The sequence below is a fragment of the Urocampus carinirostris genome, chromosome 10 (assembly GCF_059441175.1).
Source record: "Urocampus carinirostris isolate Australia breed hairy pipefish chromosome 10, RoL_Ucar_1.0, whole genome shotgun sequence".
NCBI lineage: Eukaryota > Metazoa > Chordata > Actinopteri > Syngnathiformes > Syngnathidae > Urocampus > Urocampus carinirostris.
Genome location: NC_142358.1, coordinates 17,582,725 through 17,606,920, shown reverse-complemented (window position 1 = coordinate 17,606,920; position 24,196 = coordinate 17,582,725). Strand labels below are relative to the sequence as shown.

Below are 24,196 nucleotides of genomic sequence, written 5' to 3'. Positions count from 1 at the left end.
GCCAACCCCATTCAGTTCACGCTGGACAAGGAGAAGCTAAAGGAGATGCCTGCTATGACCAATGGTGTCGCTATGACCAACGGCACAGCTGAAAAAGACTCTGAGCAAGAAACCAAGGAACGCAACAAGGCCGCTATGGTATGCTCCCTAGAAAACAAAGACGAGTGCCTCATGTGCGGCTCTTGAACGCACTTTCTGTTCTCCTGTCGTTAAACTTTGAACGTTTTGGTCTTGAGTGTTGATAATACTCTAAATATATACTAAATCAAATTGTTTATTTTTAATTCATTTAATAAAGTGTTGCATTGTGTGTTAAACTATTGGTTTCGGATTATTCTGCAGTTTGTATGCTTTTTACATTCATATTCCTGGTTAAGAATTTAAAATGGCGTATTATACTGAATGAAATGTTGCATAGGTGATGGTAATAGAATGTTAAAGTAGACATCAGCAAATTAATTTTTGATGCTCTGACTGTAATAAACAATTTTAAAATTGTTTCATTTGGATTGAGGTCTTTTTTTCCACCTTTGAAGGTGAAGCGGTAAATGTTTGTCTTCTGTGCTTTGGAATTCTTTCCTCTGAGATTCGAACTGCAACCTTTAGTGGAAGGATTTGAATCTACACAAGACTTGTAACATTGTAACTTGGCGAAGACCAAAGACCTGTCTAAAGACACCAGAGACAAAATTCTATACCTCCACAGGGCTGGAAAGGGCTACGGGGTAATTGCCAAGCAGCTTAGTGAAAAAAGGTCCAAGGTTGGAGCGATCATTAGAAAATGGAAGAAGCTAAACAAGACCACATTATTTATATCTGTACATTCAAGGAAACTGTTGGGGGTCAGATGCATCGACATTTCGTTCTGTATACACGTGTACTAGAATGACAATAAAGTAGATCTGAATCTGAATCTGAAGACTGTCAATCTCAGGGTGGAGCTCCATGCAAGTTATCACTTAGTGGGTTCTCAATGATTCCAAGAAAGGTGAGGAATTGGCCTGGAACTACACGACAGGAGTTGGTGAATGACCTGAAAAGAGCTGGGACCACAGTTTCCAAGGTTACTGTAGGTAATACATTAAGACCTCATGATTTGAAATCATGCATGGCACGAAAGGTTCCCCTGCTTAAACCAGCTGATGTCAAGACCCGTCTTCAGTTTGCATATGACCATTTGGATGATACAGAAGAGTCACGGAAGAAAGTTTTGTGGTCAGATGAGACCAAAATAGAACTTTTTGGGTCATAATTCTACTAAGCTTGTTTGGAAGAATGAAGAGTACAATCCGAAGACCACCGTCCCTACTCTGAGGCATGGGGGTGGTAGCATCATGCTTTGGGAGTGTTTTTCTGCACATGGGACAGGACGAGTGCACTGCATTAAAGAGTGTGACTGGGGCCGTGTATTGTGAGAATTTGGGGAACTACCTCCTTCCCTCAGTCAGAGCATTGGAGATGGGTCGTGGTTGGGTCTTCCAACACGACCACGACCCGAAGCTCACAGCCATGAAAACCAAGGAGTGGCTCTGTAAGAAGCATATCAAGGTTCTAGCATGGCCCAGTCAGACTCAAGACCTGAACCCAATCAGAAATCTTTGGAGGGAGCTCAAACGGTTTCTCAGCGACTGCTCGGAAACCAGACTAATCTAGAGAACATCTGTGTGGAAGAGTGGTCCAAGATCCCTCCTGCAGTGTGTGCAAACCTGGTTAAAAACTACCGGGAACGTTTGACCTCTGTAATAGCAAACAAAGACTACTGTACCAAATATTAACATTCATTTTCCCAGATGTTCAAATACTTATTTGCAGCTATACCACACAATAAAATGTTAAAAAATCATGCATTGTGATTTCTGGATTTTTCTTTTTAGTTTATCTCTCTCACAATGGAGATGCACCAACGTTAACAATTTCAGACCCTTCATGAATGTTAAGTGGGAGAAATGGCAAAATATCAGGGTGTTCAAATACTTTTTTTCTTCAAAGTAAATGTTGACCTATAAACCTGTCAACCGAACATGTATCTTATCTAAAGGGAGCTGACACAATTGTTCACCATCTTGCTGCTAAGGATATACCCCCCAAAACCAAAGGGCTTGGATTTGGTCACTTTAGGTCTGTTGTAGTTTGGATTCTTGTACCCTGTAGCACTTTTCTATTTTCAAGTTTCACTACACAGTACAGCAATGATCAAATATTACATACTGTCCATTTAACATGAATGTACCGCGAGATAAAACGCCAGCACATTTCAAAATGTTCTTTGTGTGGAAGGAGTGAAAATACATACCATGATGGTTCAAAATCTGAATTTTTATTTATATAAAACGAAAACATAATTTACACTTAAAATGTACACATATTACAGCCTGGAGCAAAGGAGAGGAAAGATATCGTAAAAAAAAAAAAGTACCCTCTAATTACATCTTCACTTTATGCATTATGACCACAAAAATAAATTATAAGAATGAAAATTGTACAATATTACTGATTTCTTTTCCAACATGAATCACTGCAGGCTATAAATTAATTTTACATAAAAACAAGCAATAAGAAATAGAAAAAACACTTTACATGAGAAAAACCATAAGACTTGTAGACTAAAACCCTGAATGGAAGAATGATAGTGACTTCCCAAGAATTTTAAAGCAGAGGTAGGGAACCAAGACTATTGTCCATGTTTATAGAGATTCTATACATTTTAGACACTTTGGTTAACTACCTCTGGTTTAAAAAGGTCCAATTACACGTGTTAGTCGAAAATGGGTTAACGTCGAACCATTCCACAAACAATGCAAACTTCCAGCAAGAAAAAGCCTTAAAGGGAAAGCCACAATGAATTAATTCATGAGATGATAAATCTTAACTGTACCTGTTACGGTGTAGCAATTAGGTCCAGCATCGTTAGGAACCTGAGCCGAGTATTCAAACAGTTTCAGTCATCGCAAACAATTTTTTTTCAGAGATATCAAAAAGTACCGGCAGACGCAAAGCACAAACTTTCTGTATGAAAAATAGCTTAACAGTATATAAATATTTTCTTCACAGATGGAAGCGGAGTGTTTGGTCTCCCACCAATACGGTAAATAAGAGTAGCACAATTTGAGTTTTATATAAAGTCGAGTATAGAAATAGCTTAAAATTCTGGGAAAATATATGCGTACTTTTAGCATAGAGCCGGAGAAATAACAGGTTTTGTTAGGATGGGACAGTTAGCCTAGCTTAGTTTAGCTCAGCGTAAAGGCTTAAGTGGAAAAAATACGTCACCCATATGGCTTGAGGTGCAGCTTTAAAAGAATGACGAAACATTTTGAGTGACATGCTAGCTAAAGCACAAATTAGCCAAAACCTAATTACATAGCTTTGTAGCTATATATTTCAAATGATGAGACATTGAAGTTAGCCAAGCTGCTAATTACGGTTCAATGACAGGCAAAAAGTACCGGTGGCCCTAAACCTTCTGGGAAAACATTAGTTAGCTCACAAATCTAAAGGATAATCAGTTAGTATGTTAGGTTCCAGAAAAGATCCTTAATTCACCTATGTGTGGTAACATGAGCACATTTCATGAACATGATTGAAAGGATAAGGAGAAATTAGCATGAAACAAAATAAATGATTAATCATAGCTGTTAAAATAAGTTTAATGATAACCGCTTAGACGCTAATTAACTGGGCAGCTAGTTGGCACTAGTGATCACTAACTTTATCTTTGTAGTTTATTAGATTTATGAACAAACTTAATGGGAAATTGATATAGAATTTTATGAGGCAGAAAACTAGTTGGTAAATGATTAAAATAATCATTAAATGGGAAAACAAAATGATGTACAGAGCGCACTTCTAGCTCACTACGATAAAACTCAGTGATGATCAGATAATAGAAACGTTAGCGGTAAATTCTAATTAGTATAAAAAAAACGTAATTGACCTTGGTTGTCTTGTGGTGTGTAATTGCAATATTAAATAATGACTGATGCTAATTAGTGAATGCTAATAACCATCTTGTCTCAATAAAAGAATAACAACATTCTAGTAGGAGATGCAAGTAAGCCACAAAGCGCGTTTGTGTACAAAAACAAAACTGAATGCTAACCACTAAGCTTCAGGGCTATGCATTGGCCCATTATGGACAATGGGCTGTTAGCAGAAAAGGCTAATTAGCAAATAAATTCACATAAAGCGCTACCAGTGGAGCGAGATGATATGATGATATGTCGCGAGTAAAAAGATATCTTCACACCATTAAAGGTACTCATTGTAAACGCATATTTCGGTAACGAGTCCGCTCGTCACCCATTTGTCGTCGTATAAACGCAAACGCATCCGCTCAACAAATTCCAGTCCGTTATAGAGTGAGCGTCGTATGTACAGTACTTAAGACTGCGTAGCGCTTTCAGGAATTCAAGTGCATCGTGGGAGATGGAGTCCATCTCCGTGTCGTCTTTTTGGCTGACTGGCTTTCAGAAACAGTGTTTAGGCCTCTCCAGGTGATTCAAACAGTTGCCCCCGACGTAGAAAGTGTGCATCTTGGACTTAAAAAAATAAGAGGCTCAGAGGGGCGCGGGGTTCCGGGTGGGCTAAAAGAGAAATTGTTTCCAGTTTTAAGGCAGTCCAGTCACTTTCACTCCCTCTTGGGTGGCGCCTGATAGGCGGCAGGCTGTGCAGTACGCTCGCCCTCTCCCAGTTGCCCGAAGAGTCGGTTGAACTTGCGGAGTTGCTCGCTAGCCGTCACGCTCTCTTCTTGCAGGCGCTGGTTGTTCTCGCGCAGGTTCGCCATCTCGGCTATCAGCGCCACCTTGTCGTGCTTCTCCTGCCGCAACACAAATGCGGACCATCATGCTACTGGACTCGCACAAATGGAACGGTGGATGACACGTAGTGCATGAAATCAAGATGTCGGGAAATCTGAATTGTTTACCGTAAATTTCAGACTATAAGCCTTTACTTTCTTTGCTACATTTTAAACACTTCAGCTTTGAAAACGGTGCAGCTTATTCTTCTTATTTTTATTTTCGTGGTGGTACCAAAGAAAAACGTCGGGCTGCCATTTTCCACGACGCATGCATTTTAAATACAAAATACTGTGGTGACGTCTGGAAACATTTTTAACACCCTTTCGGAAGAAAAAAGTTGACAATATTTTCTCCAATATTACTGATATAATACATAACAGGAGCAAATAAGCAGGTTTTATAGGACCTTATTGAATATTTAAATGGTATTTCAACTTGTTTACCCGCAAATCAAGTCCTCTATACATCCAAATTGAAGTACAGTAGAAGTTATCCTTCAAAAACGCTACACTTCTACTTCCGTATCCTCGGCATTAATACACGTATAAAAAATGTTTACATTTATGTTGGAAATGTAATTGGCTAACCAATGTGTCAATCATCAATCAAATTGGTTACTACTGGCTGAAGACATTCGGACGAACGAGAGGCAATCTCCCTTTTAACAAACAGGCCAGTATACGCTAATTCGGCTGTGGACCTTTAAAAAGCCTACTATTGGCAGAGAAAGGTCGAAGGCTAACCACCATATTGAGATTAATTTTACAAGTCTGCTAATTTTTTAAGAGTTTTGGAGCAAAACTAATGAATTAGACATGTTTTTTTAAGCGCTCATCCTGGAAAAGGGGATTACCACTTGCGAGGTCCCTTCTCAAGGTTTCTTATTTTCCTCATGCTGAGGTTTGAGTTTTTCCATGCTGGCATGTTGGTTTAATATCAGGGGATGGTGTATTGTAACCTGTGCAGTCCTTTGAGACATCTTGTGATTAAGGGCTATACAAATAAATGGGACTTGACTCTTGAGTTAACTCGAGTTAATGCCCAAAATCAATAAGGCTTTTTTAATGCTGTTTTAACTTTTCACAGAAGATTTTCTTTCTTGAGGCGAGTCAAGTCAAGTCATGTTTATTTGTATAGACCTTAATCACAATAAGTCTCAAAGGGCTGCACAGACCACAGATTATTACAAACCACACACTATTATTACACCATTCCCTAAAATAAAACCTACATGAGGGCAAGGAAAAACTGAAGAACCTCAACAAGAGGAACATGAAGAAACCTTGAGAAGGGACCGCACATGAGGTAATCCCCCTTCCAAGATGACCAGGCTGCAATAGATGTTGTAATAACAATTAATACACAGATATCATCAACAGGAAATATAGATCATTCATAAGCTTTAGAATAGTATGTTTTAAGACTAGACTCAAACAGTTCCCAGAATGTTGCAGATCGACTCTTTCCCTCACTTTTTTAAATAAAATAGACACATTTAGATGGAAAAGGGCACTTAAAAGGAAAATAATTAAGTTCAAACTGCGAGAGAACGATGAACTTACTCTCTCTAGGTCGTTGTTGAGCTGTTTCAACATCACCTCAAGGTGTTGAAGACGCCCTGACAAATCGTTGGGTACCTCATCGCTGCAAAACAAACAACCGACAGAAAAAGCAAGCATTACATTAACTGTCAAACAAGAGATATTAAGTGCACTGTCGTGAAAAATTACCCGCTGAAGGTGGGTGTAGTCCGTGGCGTCTGAGGAGTGGGAAACTGCACAGGACTACTAGCAGGCCTCATGTCCACACCGCTCCCTCGCGTTTCAGTCAGGGAGAAGAGTGATACAGCTCGTTGTGCTAGAGGAAAAAACCCGATTGGACTACAAGTTCTCAAAATAAGTAATTTCAGGAATCTACCTTCATAGACTTTGGCAGCATTGACCAGACTGGACCACTCCAGTCCACACGCCGTGTCAGGCAGGGGCATAAGTACGGTATCCAACCTCCTTAGCGGGGGGACTTTGTCCCTCACCTCAGTCAGGGACAGTTCTGACGCTGACAGAGGCACTGAGAAGAAATATTAGATGTAAGTGTAATGTATACAAGCGCAAAGATAGCATGCCACATCAACTCACCCTTCTTAGGCTGCGAGTTATTGGATGAGGCAGAGTTTTTGCGTGTGGGCAGCGTACACGTAAAGAGCATGTCCATGGGGGCCTGCTGGTTCTCAGAGTTGGCAAAGCTGGCATCTCGGCGACCGCTGCACAGAGACTCGTCGGAAAAAGTGCGCTGCAGCGTGCATCTGGGCGACTACGGCAGAAAACGGCGTCACATTATCAGTGAGGTGGATCCAAACGGTGTTTTGTACAAGTTAATCCATCATCACTAAGTAACGGCTATAAAAATTAAGATATTGCCCTCCATGTTATTAGTTATGCATCACTAAGGAAATACACGTGGTGTACACTTTATGTTTCCTGGTAAGAGGGCTTGCTTTTAATTTATCCAAAAAGAGTGTGAGAGCATCGAACCTCCTGTGCGGAGTTTGCATGTTCTCCCCGTACTTGGGTTTCCTCCGGGCACTCCGGTTTCCTCCCACATTTCAAAAACATGCATGCCAGGTTAATCATAATTGTCCCTAGGTGTGAATGAGCGAGCAAATTGTCTGTCCTTGTGTGCCCTGCGTCAGGCTGGCAACCAGTTCAGGGTCTCCCCTGCCCACTGCCCAAAGATAACTGGGATGGGCTCCAGCACACCTGCGACCCTACTGAGGATAAGTGGTGCAGATAATGAATGAATACATGAGTAGTAGTCGGAACTGCCGCCTTTTCCCTCTCCCCATCTTCTCCGGGTCATCTTCCTCTTTACTCGTCCTCTGGGCTTCACTTCTTTTGTCCTCGTTGTCTTCTGAGGATTTCCAACGACTGCGTTTCCCTTTCGACTGTCCGTCTTCCTCCTCCTCCTCTTCTTGGTCACATTGCCTTCGCTTGGATTTGAAGCGACGAGCGTAGACATCTTCCTCTTCTCTAGGTCTTTGCCGCTTCTCTCGCTTCTTCCCTCGACTAAACTTCTTATATGTAATAACTTGTGAAGCCCTTAGAGACTAATTGTGATTAAGGGCTATACAAATAAAAATGACTTGACATGAGTAGGAGGTCTGAATATTCTTAATTATTGCTAACTTAGATAAAAAATTAAAAAAAGGGAAATATCCATCCATCCATCTATCTATATATCTACCTTGGTCATATCCCTCAAGAGGGGTGACCGACAGCAAGACAAACACATACAATAACAAAGAAAATAAAAGGAAAACAATAGCAAAAAACACACACAAAATATTTTGGACCATGGCTAACACAAATGCCCAAACATCCAAACAAGTTAGTCACCTCGGCACCTAAATTGGTCATTCTTTCGTCCCTCCAGATGAAACGGGACACAAGATTGCGGCCATGTCACTCGGGTCAGGGTGACACAACACACTCTTCTGTTCAACAGCAGGGCCCGACAGCTTTCACTGGTTTACCCCTGCCGCATCATACAGGTGCCCTGCCCATCCCTCACAAACATCCCACTATCCTTTTACAACACCTCTCCACTCATTCCTATCACAACAAGAGCTTTAGCTTCCACTAGATTTAGCTATAAAATAGATATAAAACCAATACAATAAAAAGGGATGTCTGTAGTTTTTGTTAGGTAGAAAGCAGGTACCAAATTGTCCAAATCTCAACCGAACATTCAGTTCAGGGTCTTCTACACATAACGAAACTTTTTATTTTTATTCTTATTTTTTTGCAAATTAATCCTGGATAAACAAGTTCCCTATTCTGCGGCAACCGGCAGAGGGTGCAACTTTTCTTGCTAAGCGTCACTTATGAAGGACCAAAAATCTCCACAAAATAGAAGAGAACCCCCCCCACAAATACCAAACAAAAAGTGTATATACATAATGTTTGAAATTAAAAAAAATATTCAAAAACATGGGGCAGCACGGCGGCGCAGTGGTTAGCGCTTGTGCGGCACAGTTCATGTCATGGGAACCTGTTGTGGGTTCAAATCCAGCTCCAGACTTCCTGTGCGGAGTTTGTATGTTCTCCCCGTGCTTGCGTGGGTTTCCTCCGGGCACTCCGGTTTCCTCCCACGTTCCAAAAACATGCATTTCAGGTGAATTGGCCGGTCCAAATTGTCCCTAGGTGTGAATGAGCGAATGAGTTGTCTGTCCCTGTGTGCCCTGCGATTGGCTGGCAGCCAGTTCAGGGTGTCCCCTGCCCACTGCCCGGAGATGGCTGGGATGGGCTCCAGCCCCCCCGCGACCCTGATGAGGATAAGCGGTACGGCTGATGAGATGAGATGAGAGATTCAAAAACATATAAAGTTAAAAATTAAAAATGGAAAATTATCATAATATTGAAATATGGTAATTAGAACACATATTAAAAAAGATAAACGAAAAAAGGTTAAAATATTAATGCCGTGTCTTAGAAAAAAGTCACGCCACTTGCGAGAATAGCTCGAGCAATGGGCGTCCCCCCAAAATGTTGGCATTTATGCTCCACAATAGTTTGCAGCCTATAAGCTGTAGAACAGGGGTCTCCAACGTAGTGTCCACGATGATCATCAGAGGTGCCCATGAACATGTTCTGAAAATACCTCACCCGTGGTAAGTAATTGTGATTTAAAGAAAAATGATTTTTTTTAGTGGTTGACTTCATCTATTTAACCTTATACCTAATAATCAATTATGAAAGAACATAGATAACATCATAATAACAACATGATAAGATGCTTCTCAGAAATACAAATCAAACTGGGCTCCCTTTGTGCTAATTCAAAGTAAAAAGTAGCTCTCAGCTTGAAAAAGGTTGGACACCTCTGCAGTAGAAAATGTTAAATTTAAACTAAAAGTTTGTAGATAATGTAAAAATCGTATTAAATGATAACATATGGTTACACAATAAAACGGAAGCACTGCTCAAGGAATAAACCAACATCCATAAGTCATACACACTTTGCAAAATATGTTAAATTTTTGTCTGCCTGTGTGGGCCTTACTGGTTCTCTCTGTGGAGACTCTCCAGGGTTGTCCATGATAATCAGTTTCTTTAGGTCATCCTCGATGGTGCTCTTGTATGTCCGGCGCGGCGAGCGCAGGTCTCTCAATGATGCTCGTAGCCGCGGTTGTCCGAAGACATTCCTTGAGTTCATGTCCACCTGGCTGTAACATAAACCCGGCAAATTGTAGAAAGTGAGTAATTGACATCCACCCTTATAAATGGGTAAAACTGCTGGATGGTACCGAAGATTAGACGATGCTTTGGTCGTCTCCCTCAAAATTCCGAGATACTATAATCCCCAAATAATAAGACTTACAGGCCGATTAAAAATTGGTGCTACAAATATACAGGGTATTGGGCAGATTTTGACATCAAATATCTCAGAAACTATCAAGATATAAAAAAACACATTTGTCAGAAAGCTTGTTATCTGAATTGTTACATGGAATGTTCAAAGGTGTTCAATGTGAGCAGCAATGGTCAGACGACACACATAAGCTTGGATCTATTAGGAATCTTAACATGCTATCACACTGTGGACACTCTCTCGGGTGGCTACTTTCCGTATTTGCATCAAAATGCACATTGAACAACAGTCCATGATTTAGGTTTCGCAAATACAAGCACACAAAAGGCCTGGTTGAGTGAACACTATTAATGGGTCTGATTTTCTTCTTTTAAATCAATAGCTTAACAACAAACTTAATGTAATTAGCTTTAAAAAGGCTCTACTTTTATCTTACTATCATTCATAGTTAAAATATATGGGTACTTCAAATGTGCCCAAGACTTTTGGAACACCCTGTATTTTACATTGACAGGGGCATAGGCACATTCCAGGTTTACAACTATGATTAAGGTCCCGAAACTAATTGAATTCACATCTTAAAGCACACAAAAACAATTATTGTCACTTCATTTATTACCACAGAAAAAACAGAAACATACGTCTTGCTGTTGCTGCTGTCTGAGCTGGACGAGGTGTTTGCGTTGGCAGGTGAGCGGCTGCCGTCTTCTGGCTGCCAGTTGCTTTGTCGGCTCTTTCCGTAAAAGGCCTTGGGGGCGGAGCTGGAGAGAATTGTGGGGATCAAGTGGGCAGAAGTGGGCGTGGTGGTTGAAGCGCGAACGGGACGTGTTTTGTCCACTGAGGGGGTCTTATAACCCTGAGGTGTGAAGGCTCTGAAACACAACACCCAAGCTTGAGGGTTTGCCAAGCAGACCTTGCATATCATGGCAGAATCCCGGTGATGCACGAACATTTAAAGAGAAAGCACGTCTGACAGTGAACGAAACAGTCTGATTCGCCTTGGTAAGATTCGAGGAGCATTCAAGAGTTTACAGTTTTGATGACGTGAATTTTACATTTTATAAGCGAGTATTTTGCTATAAAAGAGCTTGAGCATTTACGCCAGACTGTGTCCGATCAACACATTTCAAATGTAACAATTGTCAACATGGCTAGTTGCTCTCCAGCTAATCTTCTATTTATTGCCGTTCTCTTGTCTTTTTTGCTTTCTTTTTTAGACACATGCGTGGCCAAAAATACTTACAGTAGGGACGAACTTATTCGGTTGGGCGGGCGTCTAAATTTCGACTTTTCGGGCACTTTTTACACCGCCTATGATATACCGAGCGAACTTCAAAGAGATCCGGCATCCTTGTGGACAACTATTCCTCCTAATAAACGACGACAACGGCGCCGTAAAAACAGAAAACAGAAGCGTGGTTGCCGTGCGGGTAAATGTGTGAAGCGTGCGAAGTCAAAGGAGCAAGAAGGACGCGAGGATGTGACTAATTCCACCATTCATTCCTCGCCGGACAACCGACACTTTTAAATCAACGCTCACGAACGGCCCCAACGGCGACATCTTTTGACAATCTCTACAAAGACTACAAAGACTTGAGCTAAGTCAAATGATTCAGCTAAGCTGAAATTTGGTCTTTTAAATATTAGATCGCTTGCTCCTAAAGCTTTACTTGTTGATAACATTATTCGTGATTATAAACTTAACTGTATTGGTCTTTGTGAAACTTGGTTACACCCGGATGAGTATTTAGCGCTAAATTATGCTTCACCCCCTGACTACGCGAGTAGCCATGTAGCACGCACGTTGAAAAAGGGTGGCGGTGTCGCGCTCATTTCTGAAAAAAAACAAAACAAACAAAAAACGCTCAAATTTAATCCTCGTACCTCTAATAATTACAAGGCGTTTGAGGCTCTTGTGATGCGGTCCTCTCTATTGTCAATTTATGTAATAACTATCTATCGCGCACCTAGGCCATACACAACTTTCTTGGACGAATTTGCTGAACTTTTGTCTGAACTAGTAACCTATGCAGAAAAAAATTATAATTATGGGGGACTTTAACATTCATATGAACTCCCCACTCAGTTCACTTATTATTGCGTTTAGGTCTCTAATTAATGCATTTGGTTTTAATCAACTGGTTGATTTGCCAACCCATAAAGATGGAAACACGCTAGACTTGGTTCTGACTCGAGGAGTTTTAACCTCAAACATTATGGTGTTACCGTGTACTACCGTTATCTCGGATCATTATTTAGTAACATTTGAGGTGCTAGCTAAATGTATTGTTAAAAAAGCTGAAGGATTTAGCGGACGCAATATAAGCACTGGCACAGTTTCTGAGCTCTTTGAACTCCTTTCCTGGAGCAGTTGTGTCCTTTCCTTCAAACAATGGCTCGATTGACTCACTCATGAATGAGTTCAATACTACCCTGACTAGTGTCCTGGATTCAATAGCGCCCATAAAGCAAAAATCACGTCCTAAAAGACGCACGCCTTGGTTTACTGATGAAACTAGAACCCTTAAACAAGAATGCAGGAAATTGGAAAGAAAATGGCGTGCCACCAAGCTTGAGGTTTTCCATCAAACCTGGTGTGACAGCTTGTTAAAGTATAAAGCGGCCCTTGCCTCTGCAAAATCGGCCTACCTTTCGAAGGTGATTGCGTCTCAAAAGAACAATCCCAAAGTCCTTTTTGACACTGTAGCATCGCTTACAAGGCAACGGACTATCGCAGATAGTTCGACGCACTCTGCTCATGACTTAATGGTCTTCTTTACTAAGAAGATTCAATGCATACAGGAAGAAATTGCTAAAGACATTATTAATACCACACATATTAAAGGGCTGAAATCTACAGATGCACGACAGGGTGGCTGTCCAGGGAAATTGACTACTTGCCAGTTCGACCCGCTCCCAGGTTCACTTATTAAAAGTCTTTTTGGCGTCCTTGGACCTTCAGTTCTAAATATTATAAACATATCACTCTCCTCAGGTGTAGTTCCAGCAGCTTTTAAGTCCCCCGTTATTAAACACACACTGAAACGACCCAACCTTTATCCAGAAATCTTAAGTAATTATAGACACGTCTCAAACCTACCTTTCCTTTCTAAAGTACTTGAAAATGTAGTGGCACAGCAGCTGAATGATTTCATGTCCGAGAATAACCTTTTTGAATCTATGCAATCAGGATTCAGGGCTAACCACTCTACTGAGACAGCTCTGATCAAGGTAACAAATGATCTCCTACTGGCAATGGATTCTGGCGCTTCATCACTTTTGCTGCTGCTGGATCTTAGTGCTGCTTTTGACACAGTGCACCACAATTTCCTACTAGAACGGTTGGAAAAATGGATTGGTCTCTCAGGAACCGTCCTCTCGTGGGTCAGATCCTACCTCTCAGATAGGACGCACTGTGTTAAATATGGTGAAATGACATCTGAGCCCTTTAATGTTACCTGTGGTGTTCCGCAGGGTTCAGTGCTTGGCCCCCTTCTTTTCAGCATTTACATGCTTCCATTAGGTGATATTATTCGCAAGTACAATTATAGCTTCCACTGCTACGCAGACGACACTCAACTATATCTTCCGTTGGAGGAATCTCCCACACTAAACTGTGGAAATTTGGAGGCCTGCCTCATTGAGATAAAAGAGTGGATGTCACTCAATTTCTTGTGTCTTAGCTCTGAAAAGACCGAAATGTTAGTCATTGGTCCATCTAAATGCCGTGACTTATTCTCAAAAACTGCTGTGAACATTGACAAATGTCACATCACACAGAGTGACTCAGTTAAAAATTTAGGTGTCATATTTGACCCTGATCTATCCTTTGAAATGCATGTAAAGAAAATTACTAGAACCGCTTTCTTCCATCTTCGTAACATTGCTAAAATCCGTTCAATACTGTCTCAGTCGGATGCGGAAATTATAATTCATGCGTTTGTTACCTCCCGTCTCGATTACTGTAATGCACTACTCTCTGGTCTCCCGAAATCTAGAATCAAGTCTCTTCAGCTGGTACAAAATGCCGCAGCGAGGCTTTTAACTAGGACAAAAAAGTACGATCACATAACACCGATTTTGGCTAACCTGCATTGGCTCCCAGTTAGCCTTAGATGTGATTTCAAGGTTCTCTTAGTATTATACAAAATCATACATGGACTTGCTCCCTCTTATATTTCAGATCTGATTTGCCCCTATGTCCCGGTCCGAAGCCTACGATCTGAGAGTGCCGGTCTTCTGGTGATCCCAAGAGCAAAGAAGTGTTCTGCTGGTTCTAGAGCGTTCTCCATCCGGTGCTGTGGAATGCTCTTCCCCCTGAGATCCGATCTGCAACCTCAGTGGAAATGTTTAAATCTAAGCTTAAAACTCACTTCTACTCCATAGCATATGAATAACCTACTCTTCTCGTCGGCTGAAAAATAGTCTGTGTAATATAGTGTAATAATCTGTGAAGCCCTTTGAGACTCTTCGTGATTTAGGGCTATACAAATAAAAATGACTTGATTTCAAATTGTTGAGAATCGTTAAGTTCTATACTTCACAAAACGCACATTATATTCGTTTTATTTACTGTTCTACGATTGCTTATGTGCCTGTTCTTGTTTTACAAGGATAGAAAACGTTTACTTGTTTTTAATTTATGATTTATCTGTCTGTCCCTAAACATTTGAGTTTTTTTTTAATGGATTTATGTCTCTGACCGAGCACTGCCCCTAATTAGTTTTGCATAAGGCTTTTTAATGTATTTTTTGTATAAACACGCATTACGTTAAGAAAAAAAAAATGTTTTTTTTCCATTGTACCCATTTTCTTGTGTTCATTATCATTTGCCACATAATGAAATTAACTTCATGGTAAATTTAAGAAAACAATTATCCCATTATTTGACTAATCGTTTCAATATCCTGTGACAATTTGACTACTAAAAAAGTTTGTAGTGGCAGACCTTGTTCGTGTATTTTTTCGGGTATTAAGGTATTATTTAAGTAATTTTATATCTATATATATGTTATATATATACATATTTTTTTTAATGATCGAATGTTCTTTTTGCCACTAGGAGGCACTCAATAAAAAACAGTGTCCCTTTAAGTCAATAAATGTAGTTATCAGCGATCAGCCTAAATAGCAACAGTGTGTATGTTACCTTGGTTTAAAGGTGTCAGTTTTTTCAGCACTGGATTTAGGAGGTGGGAACGTCCGAGTCCGAAAGCCTTTGTTCTGATTGGCCGGAGCCGTAAAGTCTGCCGTCGACTCTTGTCTGTTTGCTTCCCCAACGCTTCTACCCACGGACAGCTCCTGGTTAAACGTCTTATTAGGCTGTCCACTGGAAATGTGGCGACTGTTGTGATTGTTGTAGTAAGCCGGGGCGTCAATGCCGCTGTCGTTTGATCCGCCCTTGTTAAGATGGTCCGGATCTGCTTCTGCGGAGTCGCCAGGAAAGCCGCTGTTTCCTCTTTCGCCTGCCGGTCCACCTTCGAACCAACGCTCGTCGCTGTGACTGCTGGAGGCGTTGCTGGAGAGTGTGTTGCTGCTGGAGTGGCTGGAGTACTGCGTCTCTACCTGTTACACACACAGAGTTAGTCAAGTGAGGGAAGTTACAAGAGTGGCGATTTTCAAGTGGTGATTGAAACCTTTGAGTGTCTGTTTGGAGAGTCTTTTCCTTGGACATCCTGTCTGTGTCGCCTCTGACCTCCGCTTCCACCACCGCTTGCTTGCACCCTTGATGCTGCTGCTGGTACGTGCCAGAGAGGTTCTACACACAAAACAAACAAACATAAACGGACCTATTAGATCTTAAGCAAGGATTAAAGAGTCCTAATAGGCTTTAATCATCATTTGAAATTAAAATTTGGCATGGGACAAGATCTGGTGATGATCAGGCCTAATTATGAAGTAAAATGCTGGTGATGACTGTGCTCTTTGTATAGAAGTTTAGTGTAATCTATAAAATTAATTTGTCCTGACATTGTATTTTATGACCAGAGTCTGTTTGCAAGTATTCAATCGCCATTCAGGTGTAGCTACTACAGCTAGTTTACAGAGGCAGATCTTGATTAAAGCTGTTCAACTAAAAATGGAAAACAAAATAAAACAGATTAAAGTCACCTGTACGTAATATAAATAAATTTAATAAAATTATAAATATAAGCAGATAAGTAAACAATGTATTTACGATTTAGTGAAAACATTGTAAAATTTCTGCTAGTCCTCTAAAATATTGTGATATTTTCAATTAATTATTCTACTATACACTGAAGCCAAAGAACAAACCTTTTTTACAAGCTCAAGCATTCGTTTAACAAATATAAGTATTGTATAAATGTTTTTTTATTTGATTTCTGTAGTTTTACAAATAACTACTGTAGAGTCAAAACATAATAATCAGGAAGAATGCTTGACCAATGTGAATGCAGAACACAATGCGAATGCAGAATACAATACAAACCCGTGAAGTAGCAAAAACGTGAAAAGTAAACCGCTTTATAGCGAGGGATTACTGTGTTAAGTTTTTTTTTTTAAACTTTGAGTACCACATTAAGTACTAGATTCTTTGTTACAAACAACATTAAAATTCAGATTAGAATTTGCATGTAAATTCCAATACAGAAATGGAAATAATGACACGACTCTTTCCCGTGAAAATGGAAGTTATCTATACTCTTAAGGACAATGTACCGGTTTTGCAGCGTTCCATGGTGCTCTCCTGACTGGTGAAGCCAGACGACGACTCTCCACTGGATATGATGTCCATGCCAAACTGAGGCTCGTAGGGCAGCATGGCGCGTTGTGGTGCTCCGTATCTGCAAAAGGTTAAGAGGGGTTCAATACACAGATCATGGCTAAAAACCGCAACACAAATGTTTTATGCAGTGTGATGATGATTCTTTAACATGCTTTGATTTTGGTATATAAATCATGTCACTAATCAAATCACCTGTCAGGTGAAGGTTTATAGCGCACAAAGGGCCCCACTGTGATCCCGGGTGGACCCATTGAGGAGAGCCCCACAAGGCCCGAAGATGGCGATGAGAAGCTGGCTGACGGGTTTCTGTATGACAGCATTCGCTCACCGCCTGCGGGTGATATGTTGTAGTGGTTCTCTGGGTAGCTGACTGGCCTGAAGAGGGACACCCAAAAAGCTAGTTTGTTGGCATGTTGCAGAAAAAAATCTTAACATACAAGTGTTTGTTACAGAAAAAGGCTGATTTGTTTTCATACAAGTAGTTCTGAAGTGGCAGTTAATTGAATGTAAAGCTAAACAACTAAGTCAGGAGAGTTGGGGTACTTTCATGGTTCAATTAGTCAGGACCAAGGACCATTGAGAAAAAAATTAGGAGGGGGAGGGAGCTGCAATTCCTGCTCTGTATACACTCACTAAAACAGAACAATTAGTTGGATGAAACTTTTTACTTATCGCTATAAAAGGGTTGAAAAGTTTTTGTTAAAAGACTTTTTAAAAACTGTGAAAGAAAACAAACAAACAATATATATAGTGTGTGTGTGTGTGTGTTCTGCATTTAAAATAGCGATTCTGTAACAATTCTACTGAAAATGAAGGAAATTAAAAACAACAACTATGACATCTGAGGGAAAAAACAAAAAGAAAACAATGGATGTTAATCCTCATGCTAAAGTTCCTTGTTGCCTTATATCATTAATCAATATAACTTGATAAATTTAAAGAATAGTAAACACTCAAAATAAAAAAGAAGACATCTAGGAATTTGAAACTTGCAAGGAAAACAGGGAAACGAGCCTTTAGATAAGAGGTTTCAAACTGGTCTTTTTGCGATCAAGGGCTAGACAAATAATCATGACTAAAGTTGCATGAAGAACAGGAGAGGACTCAGACCATCGATGAGAAATTCCAACCTTGTCTAAAGGTCCTCTCCTAAGCCCTTTCTCTGTATTAAATCTCCTAGGTTACAAAAGCAAATACTCCCTAAATGGCGTGGAAGTTAAAAACAGCAACATAATTGGCTGATAGTGACAATGATGTAAACAGTTTAAACAACAGTGCACAATAATTGTAAAATTCACAAACTGGCATCTAATGCAATCTCCTTTGCAGGTGTCAAATATTAAAAACAGAATCAACTTTTCATTTCCATAACTGGAGCATCGCAGTGTGTCTCTTACCTTTTGGGGTTGTAATGCTGTGCCTCTCTGTAGGGGACAGGCATCAAAGCCTTGTGGGACGAACGCAGCGGGGGAGGCTGCGGCGGGGCCCACCGCTGCGAATTGGGGGTCCCGTGCAGCCCTTGAGGGATGGACACTGGGCTGTCCCAGCGCCAACCCGAGCGAGGGGACGGGCGGTAGCCCGCAGCCAAAGGCTCGGCTTCGGGCTTCTGCTCCATGGTCTTCATTTCATACTCCTCTGTGCAGCCCCTGAAAGATTCCCAAACAGAAAAGCTTCATCATCAGCAACCTTTCGTTTTTTTTAAGACCTGAACCGCATATTAAAATGCACAATCATGTGCTGAGAGCACACTTTGTAGAAAACAAACAAGACACATAATGGCAGCTACTAATGAGCTCTCCTGACACAGGTAGAGTAGAATTAAAGGAGAGAAACTGATTATTGGCACAACAGGACTCCCGGTTTGCCTACTGAGGGACGGAGGTCAAGTATGTGTGTGTGCGTATAGCGGGCCAATCGAATCACACAAAGCCTCAGTACGTAAATACTGTATAGGAAATACATATTTTCTACTGATCGTGTACAAGGTCATTATCAGACTAACACTGGGAACTTTATTAAAAATAATACACCTCGTACATTAAGTACTCATAGTCTTTTGTAACCTGAAATATTAGATACAAATCCTAGGGCTGGGTTGAAATAAATTAGACATTGTAATCAATTGTTCTTTTTAGGATTTTATATTGATTCATAACTATAAGCTGATCATCTTGCTATATTTGTTCCAATCCGTTTTTGAGAACATGAGTATGCATTTATAGGGCTCAAAAGTAATTTTATGGGCTTCTTTTTTGTATCATGTTTTTCCCTTTAAATTAAGAGTTCATCAAAATTTCAAAGTATTTTCTTACCAGAGCCACATAACTGAACTCATATTATGTTTCTATAATTTATAATTTCAGATCATTAACATGAAAGTACACCAATGCAATTGCAAACAACAACAAAAATAACCAAAATAGTGCATTCGAATGGATACTGGCAATAAATAATTTGCAATTCAATTGTTTTTTGTCATGTCTCTGAGAGCCAAGAAAGACAGATTCTTCTTTTGTATGAATAAAAATCAATATTGTAATATGTGAATTTGAACATGATTGTGATCCGGAATAGCCAGAAGCCAACTTGATTTGCTGCAGTCTGCGGTCATAGCCTGGTGTAATCACAATGTTATGGATTTTTATGCACATTTCAACACAATGAAAATGGTTTAAAATTTGCAAATTCGTCTTAAGTTCTTTTTAAAAAGAACGTTGATAACATTATTATTTTATCTTAAAAATAAATTATATATATATATATATATATATATATATATATATATATATATATATAAATATAAATGTATTTATTGCCTATCCCTGGGAGAACTAAATGAAAAAAAAAATAAAAATGAAAATAAAAAAAATAAAAATATATATTTTGTATGGAAGCAAAATAAATCAAATGGGAAAGCAAAATAAAATTGAAATCTTTTGAATTAAAATGGAATGAGTAGTAGATTATCGGTACATCTTTTCTCATATTTCACAATGATGTATCATAATTCCGTATCCATATAAGGATAGATATTTAGATGCAATATTAGTAATGCGTTGTAAAACAACAACAACAACAACTGTCTTTTGACAGTTTTGACTGATAGACATTGTTTACTTTTTGATATTTGAAAGTTGAAAAGATACAAAAATAAAAATTCTCAATCGCATTCAAAAACCATTCCCTCATCATCACAATAATCGATTAGTATTCACCAGTGTTGGGAATAACGCCGTTATGAAAACCGCTTTTTTTTTTTTAGTAACTCGGTGACCTAACTAATTATTTTTTCTGCCTTCACTGACAGTTCAAAGTGGTCCGTTACTTTGGCAGCAGGATGGTAACAGACGTGTGCCTCCCTGAACCTAATATCGTGTTCAGTGGCGTGGTTTTGATGTCACGTCTTTTTGGATCATGTCACCATTCAAAATAGCGACTACCGTATAGTTGACATAGCGATCCCAAATAGGGTATTTACTAAGTTTTTGACAGCATCTGACTCGTGTCGTTCACGAACAAAACGTCTCTGTGAGCCAGCACTTGAAGGTGAACGAAAGAGGCCAGCTTTCTACCAATCAACAGCTGGTTCCCTCTGAGACGCCTTTCTTCTCTTGTGATTGAACAATATGCAATTTGGGGGGGATTCTCTTGTTGACTTTAAAATTGTTGAGCTTAAAAAGGTTCAAATTGTTTTGTATTTTATCTTTTTTTTTGGAAGATTTTAAAAATATCCTAATCATATTCCCTGTGTTTTTCAGTGTTAATGTGTTTATATAGAATGTAAAGTTTATTCTTTTTTTCTTCATATAAAAGTGTGTCAATTTTCGCTTGAGTTTTTTTTCTTTATTTTCTGCCCATTTTAAGTCATTCCATGCACAATGCTACATTATAATTGGTAATGTAGGGATTACAGCAAGAAAAACCACATGAAGAGCCATTTGGAACCCGAGTGAGCTCTTTTTGTTTTTGTGTGAGCTGAGCCAAAAAAGCGGGTTCTTTAAAATTAGTCGGAATTCCCATCTCTACCATTAAACGCGATGTTTCATATTTGCTAAGAAAACTTTAAATCATTTAACATACAACTTCTTTTTAAAGTGTAGGAAATAGTTACTTTCCCTGGTAACTTGCTACTTTTACTATAGAGTAATTCAGTTACAAACAGTTACTGAAAAGAAGTAGTGAGTAACTACAACTAATTATTTTTTTAAAGTGACATGTCCAACACTGGTATTCACTGATATGAACATGCATTGCGTTCAAAAAGGTAGAAATGTATTGTCTGCCAAAAAATAAATAAATCCTATGCTAGTACCCGAATATGAAGTTTGCGCTCAACATGACAAAAGGCCTGAGCCAAGATTTGAACCCAACACACCTAGACTGTGAGGCAGAATTGACACCTACCATAGCACTAAGAAATCGCTTTAAAAAAATTGCATTAAACGGCGAGTGTGAGTTTTATGACATCACTGAAAATTTGTGTTACATTCAAGCACATTTGTACTAACCAATAGGGCTGCACGACTAACCGAAATCTAATTGATATTGCGATGCAACTTAATGCGATTGTGTAATCGCTAGACATTGTGTCTTTTTTAAAGGACTTGTTCATGTTTGTGTTTTTTCCCTTTGTTATTTGAGTGATGGAGTGTTTAGCAAACCAAAATTGTCACAGTTCGGGTTCTAACGGCCCCGGCCAACCAGAGGCAAACAAACCGAGAAGCAATGGAGCTGCAACTTGTGGGAAATTGCTATGTTTATGACTCTTGTATTTTAATAATTGCGGACACCTTGCTAAAGTTACGATTATAGACGCTTTTTGACTTAAAAAAGAGAAGCCCTTTAATTTTGCTGTGCTTCTGTATTAAGACAATAAAGACTATTTATTCAACTGCAATTCTGTATTCTGTTTTGTTTTGTAGATCTACAGTTATTGTTACAGTCGTATACTCTCAGTCGGTAATAATGCCATCTCAAGGTAAGTTTGACCCTTGGTACGTATATAAACTTACATTGATTGAGGAATCAAAAGGTAAATAATGGTCAGCAGACAGCAACCCTAACTAAGCTCCTAAGAGGGTGCTATTTTCTTAAGATTAAAGCATTTCACTATCATTACGTATTCATAAAAATGCAAAACTAGCAGCGAAAATACACTTTTCTCTTAAAACGCATAGAAATTGCAATACTAGTATGAAAAATTACAATTAGGTTTTTTTCCCCAAATCGTGCAGCCTCACATACCAACCAAACCAAAAAGCATCGCGGCAGAATTTCCATTAAGACTAAACAAGTGGCATTTTCTCTTTGCACACACATCTATTTAAAACTCGTTTGGCACAACAAGTGATTCATATCAGTTGTATTTAGTAGCACATTGTGATCAAATTCAGCCTTCTCATATGCACCATGCAAATAATTAAAAGAATGCACTCAACACATAAAAACACGCGTTAATACACAGCTCTCCATTGTAGCATCTCCCGTCTGCTGCTTTGTCAAAGCAGTACATACCCAAAGCGCAGACGCACGCGAGCACAGAGGGTCTCTCCCCACACAAGTGGCGCTCCCCCGACGTGCACGTAATGTTCAAGCTTCTATCGCCATTTACACACCCTCTTCTCCGCCGTTTTCATCAGTATCAAATGCCGAGGCAGAGCGGAGGCGGCTCTTGCTCTTCTTTCTCCATTCAGCCCACTCCCTTTCGCCCTCGCGGAGTGCCGTTGAGACATGCTGTTCTACTCTCGCCGGCCCCGCCTTCTTTTGCCTTTATCCCTCCCTCTTTACCCGCAGGGCATTTTTAATTAATCGCATCTACTACTCGCTTATGTTATTTATTTTTAGCTGTCTTTTTCTCCGCCTCCAGTGGAAACCAGCCCTTAAATCTCACACAATCTGCTTCCGCGGCACATAACGCCAAATGAGCGGGAAAATGGAACGGGAGGGTTAGGGAAGTGAGAGGATTTAAATACTACTCTTAATTACTAGCTGTACCAATGCCACAATGTGTATGTGCAAGGGCTTGAACTTGGTGTAATTAAACGGACTCTAACATTAAAGCGATGACAGGAACGGAAAGCCTCCCTCAAACACATGCAGACATGCCGACACAAGCCGTTACTATACCCTGCAACCACTTTACAGCATCACAAGACATTACTCATTATTGTTTCGTTATTCATTAAAATCAAAGTCAAACTGCATGTGGGTTGGTCTTGAATGCAGTAATGCCTGCTAGTAAAGGGGGAAATGGTTGGAAACAAAGACCGAATGCAATCCTTTTTTTACTGTCTTTTACTCACATGCATGTTTGCTTGCTTCCTCTTTTTGCACCCTCCCACACAATATTCTGTGCACCATCTCAGCCAGCTTTGGTGTTTATGTCAAGAGTAAGGATGAGCATTGGACTAAATGGCATTGAAAATGTGGGAATCAACACTGCAATAAATCATTATGTTAAAAAGTAAGAGGAGTTTAGCAATAGTAGTGTTTTGGCCCAAACTTTAATCTATTACCAATTAACAAAATTAAATTAAATTACAACTTCAGCTGAGGTGTTTCAACTAAACGTCATTTTCTTATGCAGCACTTTAGGAATATCATTAGATATACGAATAATAAATTCAGGTCAAACTAAATAACACAAACTAGAGTTAAGGTTAGACAAGCGTCAGTACTCAGCAAATTCATAAGGACCATTCCTTAGTCTCATGCTGAATTGAAGGTCAATAAGGAGGAATACGTTTTTAATGTAACAAGATAACTGAATAGGGAAAGCAGCTGAGTGGTTAGCACTCCGTGGCACAGTTCTGAGGTCAGGGGTTCAAATCCAGCTACCAGCCTTCCTGTGCGGAGTTTGCATGTTCTCTCTATGCTTGCGGGGGTTTCCTCCGGGCACTCCGGTTTCCTCCCACATTCCAAAAACATGCATGTCAGGTGAATTGACCAGTCCAAATTGTCCCTAGGTGTGAATGAGCGAGTGAGTTGTCTGTCTCTGTGTGCCCTGCGACCATTCCGGTGGTGTGTCTTGGGCAAGTACAGCCTGGTGGCGCCCATCCAGGCCAACATATGTTTTCATCTGGTCTCAAACCGGGGACCTTTCGCGTGATAGGCGAACGTCCATACCACTGCTATACCATACACTTATTCAGCCTGTTGTTCTCTATTTCATTTTTAATTTAAAATGCCTTTCAGGACGTCATGCATGTTTTTGGTGTTGGATTTTGTCCCTTAAATACGCGACTTGTACTCCAGGTGCAACTTATCCATGTTTTTTCCTTCA

General features: G+C 39.8%; 2 protein-coding genes across 3 annotated transcripts in view; one reads left to right on the top strand and one right to left on the bottom strand.

The window, feature by feature from the left end:
• Positions 1-498, top strand: part of rrm1 (ribonucleotide reductase M1 polypeptide) — a 10,166-nt gene extending 9,668 nt beyond the window's left edge. Inside the window, exon 4 of the mRNA XM_088345895.1 lies at positions 1-498. This exon is cut by the window's left edge and continues 42 nt beyond it. Within this exon, the coding sequence (XP_088202021.1) occupies positions 1-186 (186 nt within the window). The 3' untranslated portion in view covers positions 187-498.
• A 1,797-nt stretch (positions 499-2,295) lies between these two features.
• The window catches only part of sipa1l3 (signal-induced proliferation-associated 1 like 3), an 84,006-nt gene continuing 62,105 nt past the window's right edge, over positions 2,296-24,196 (bottom strand). Inside the window, exons 12-23 of one of the 2 annotated variants that reach the window (XM_088345080.1) lie at positions 18,312-18,560; positions 17,107-17,289; positions 16,848-16,972; positions 15,803-15,924; positions 15,316-15,731; positions 10,808-11,038; positions 9,858-10,020; positions 6,935-7,109; positions 6,717-6,866; positions 6,530-6,656; positions 6,362-6,443; positions 2,296-4,816 (exon numbers count right to left, since the gene is read on the bottom strand). In XM_088345080.1, the coding sequence (XP_088201206.1) occupies positions 4,628-4,816; positions 6,362-6,443; positions 6,530-6,656; positions 6,717-6,866; positions 6,935-7,109; positions 9,858-10,020; positions 10,808-11,038; positions 15,316-15,731; positions 15,803-15,924; positions 16,848-16,972; positions 17,107-17,289; positions 18,312-18,560 (2,212 nt within the window). In that variant the 3' untranslated portion in view covers positions 2,296-4,627. Of the gene's footprint in view, positions 4,817-6,361; positions 6,444-6,529; positions 6,867-6,934; positions 7,110-9,857; positions 10,021-10,807; positions 11,039-15,315; positions 15,732-15,802; positions 15,925-16,847; positions 16,973-17,106; positions 17,290-18,311; positions 18,561-24,196 lie in introns of both variants that reach the window. The other variant, XM_088345079.1, reaches the window with a different exon arrangement.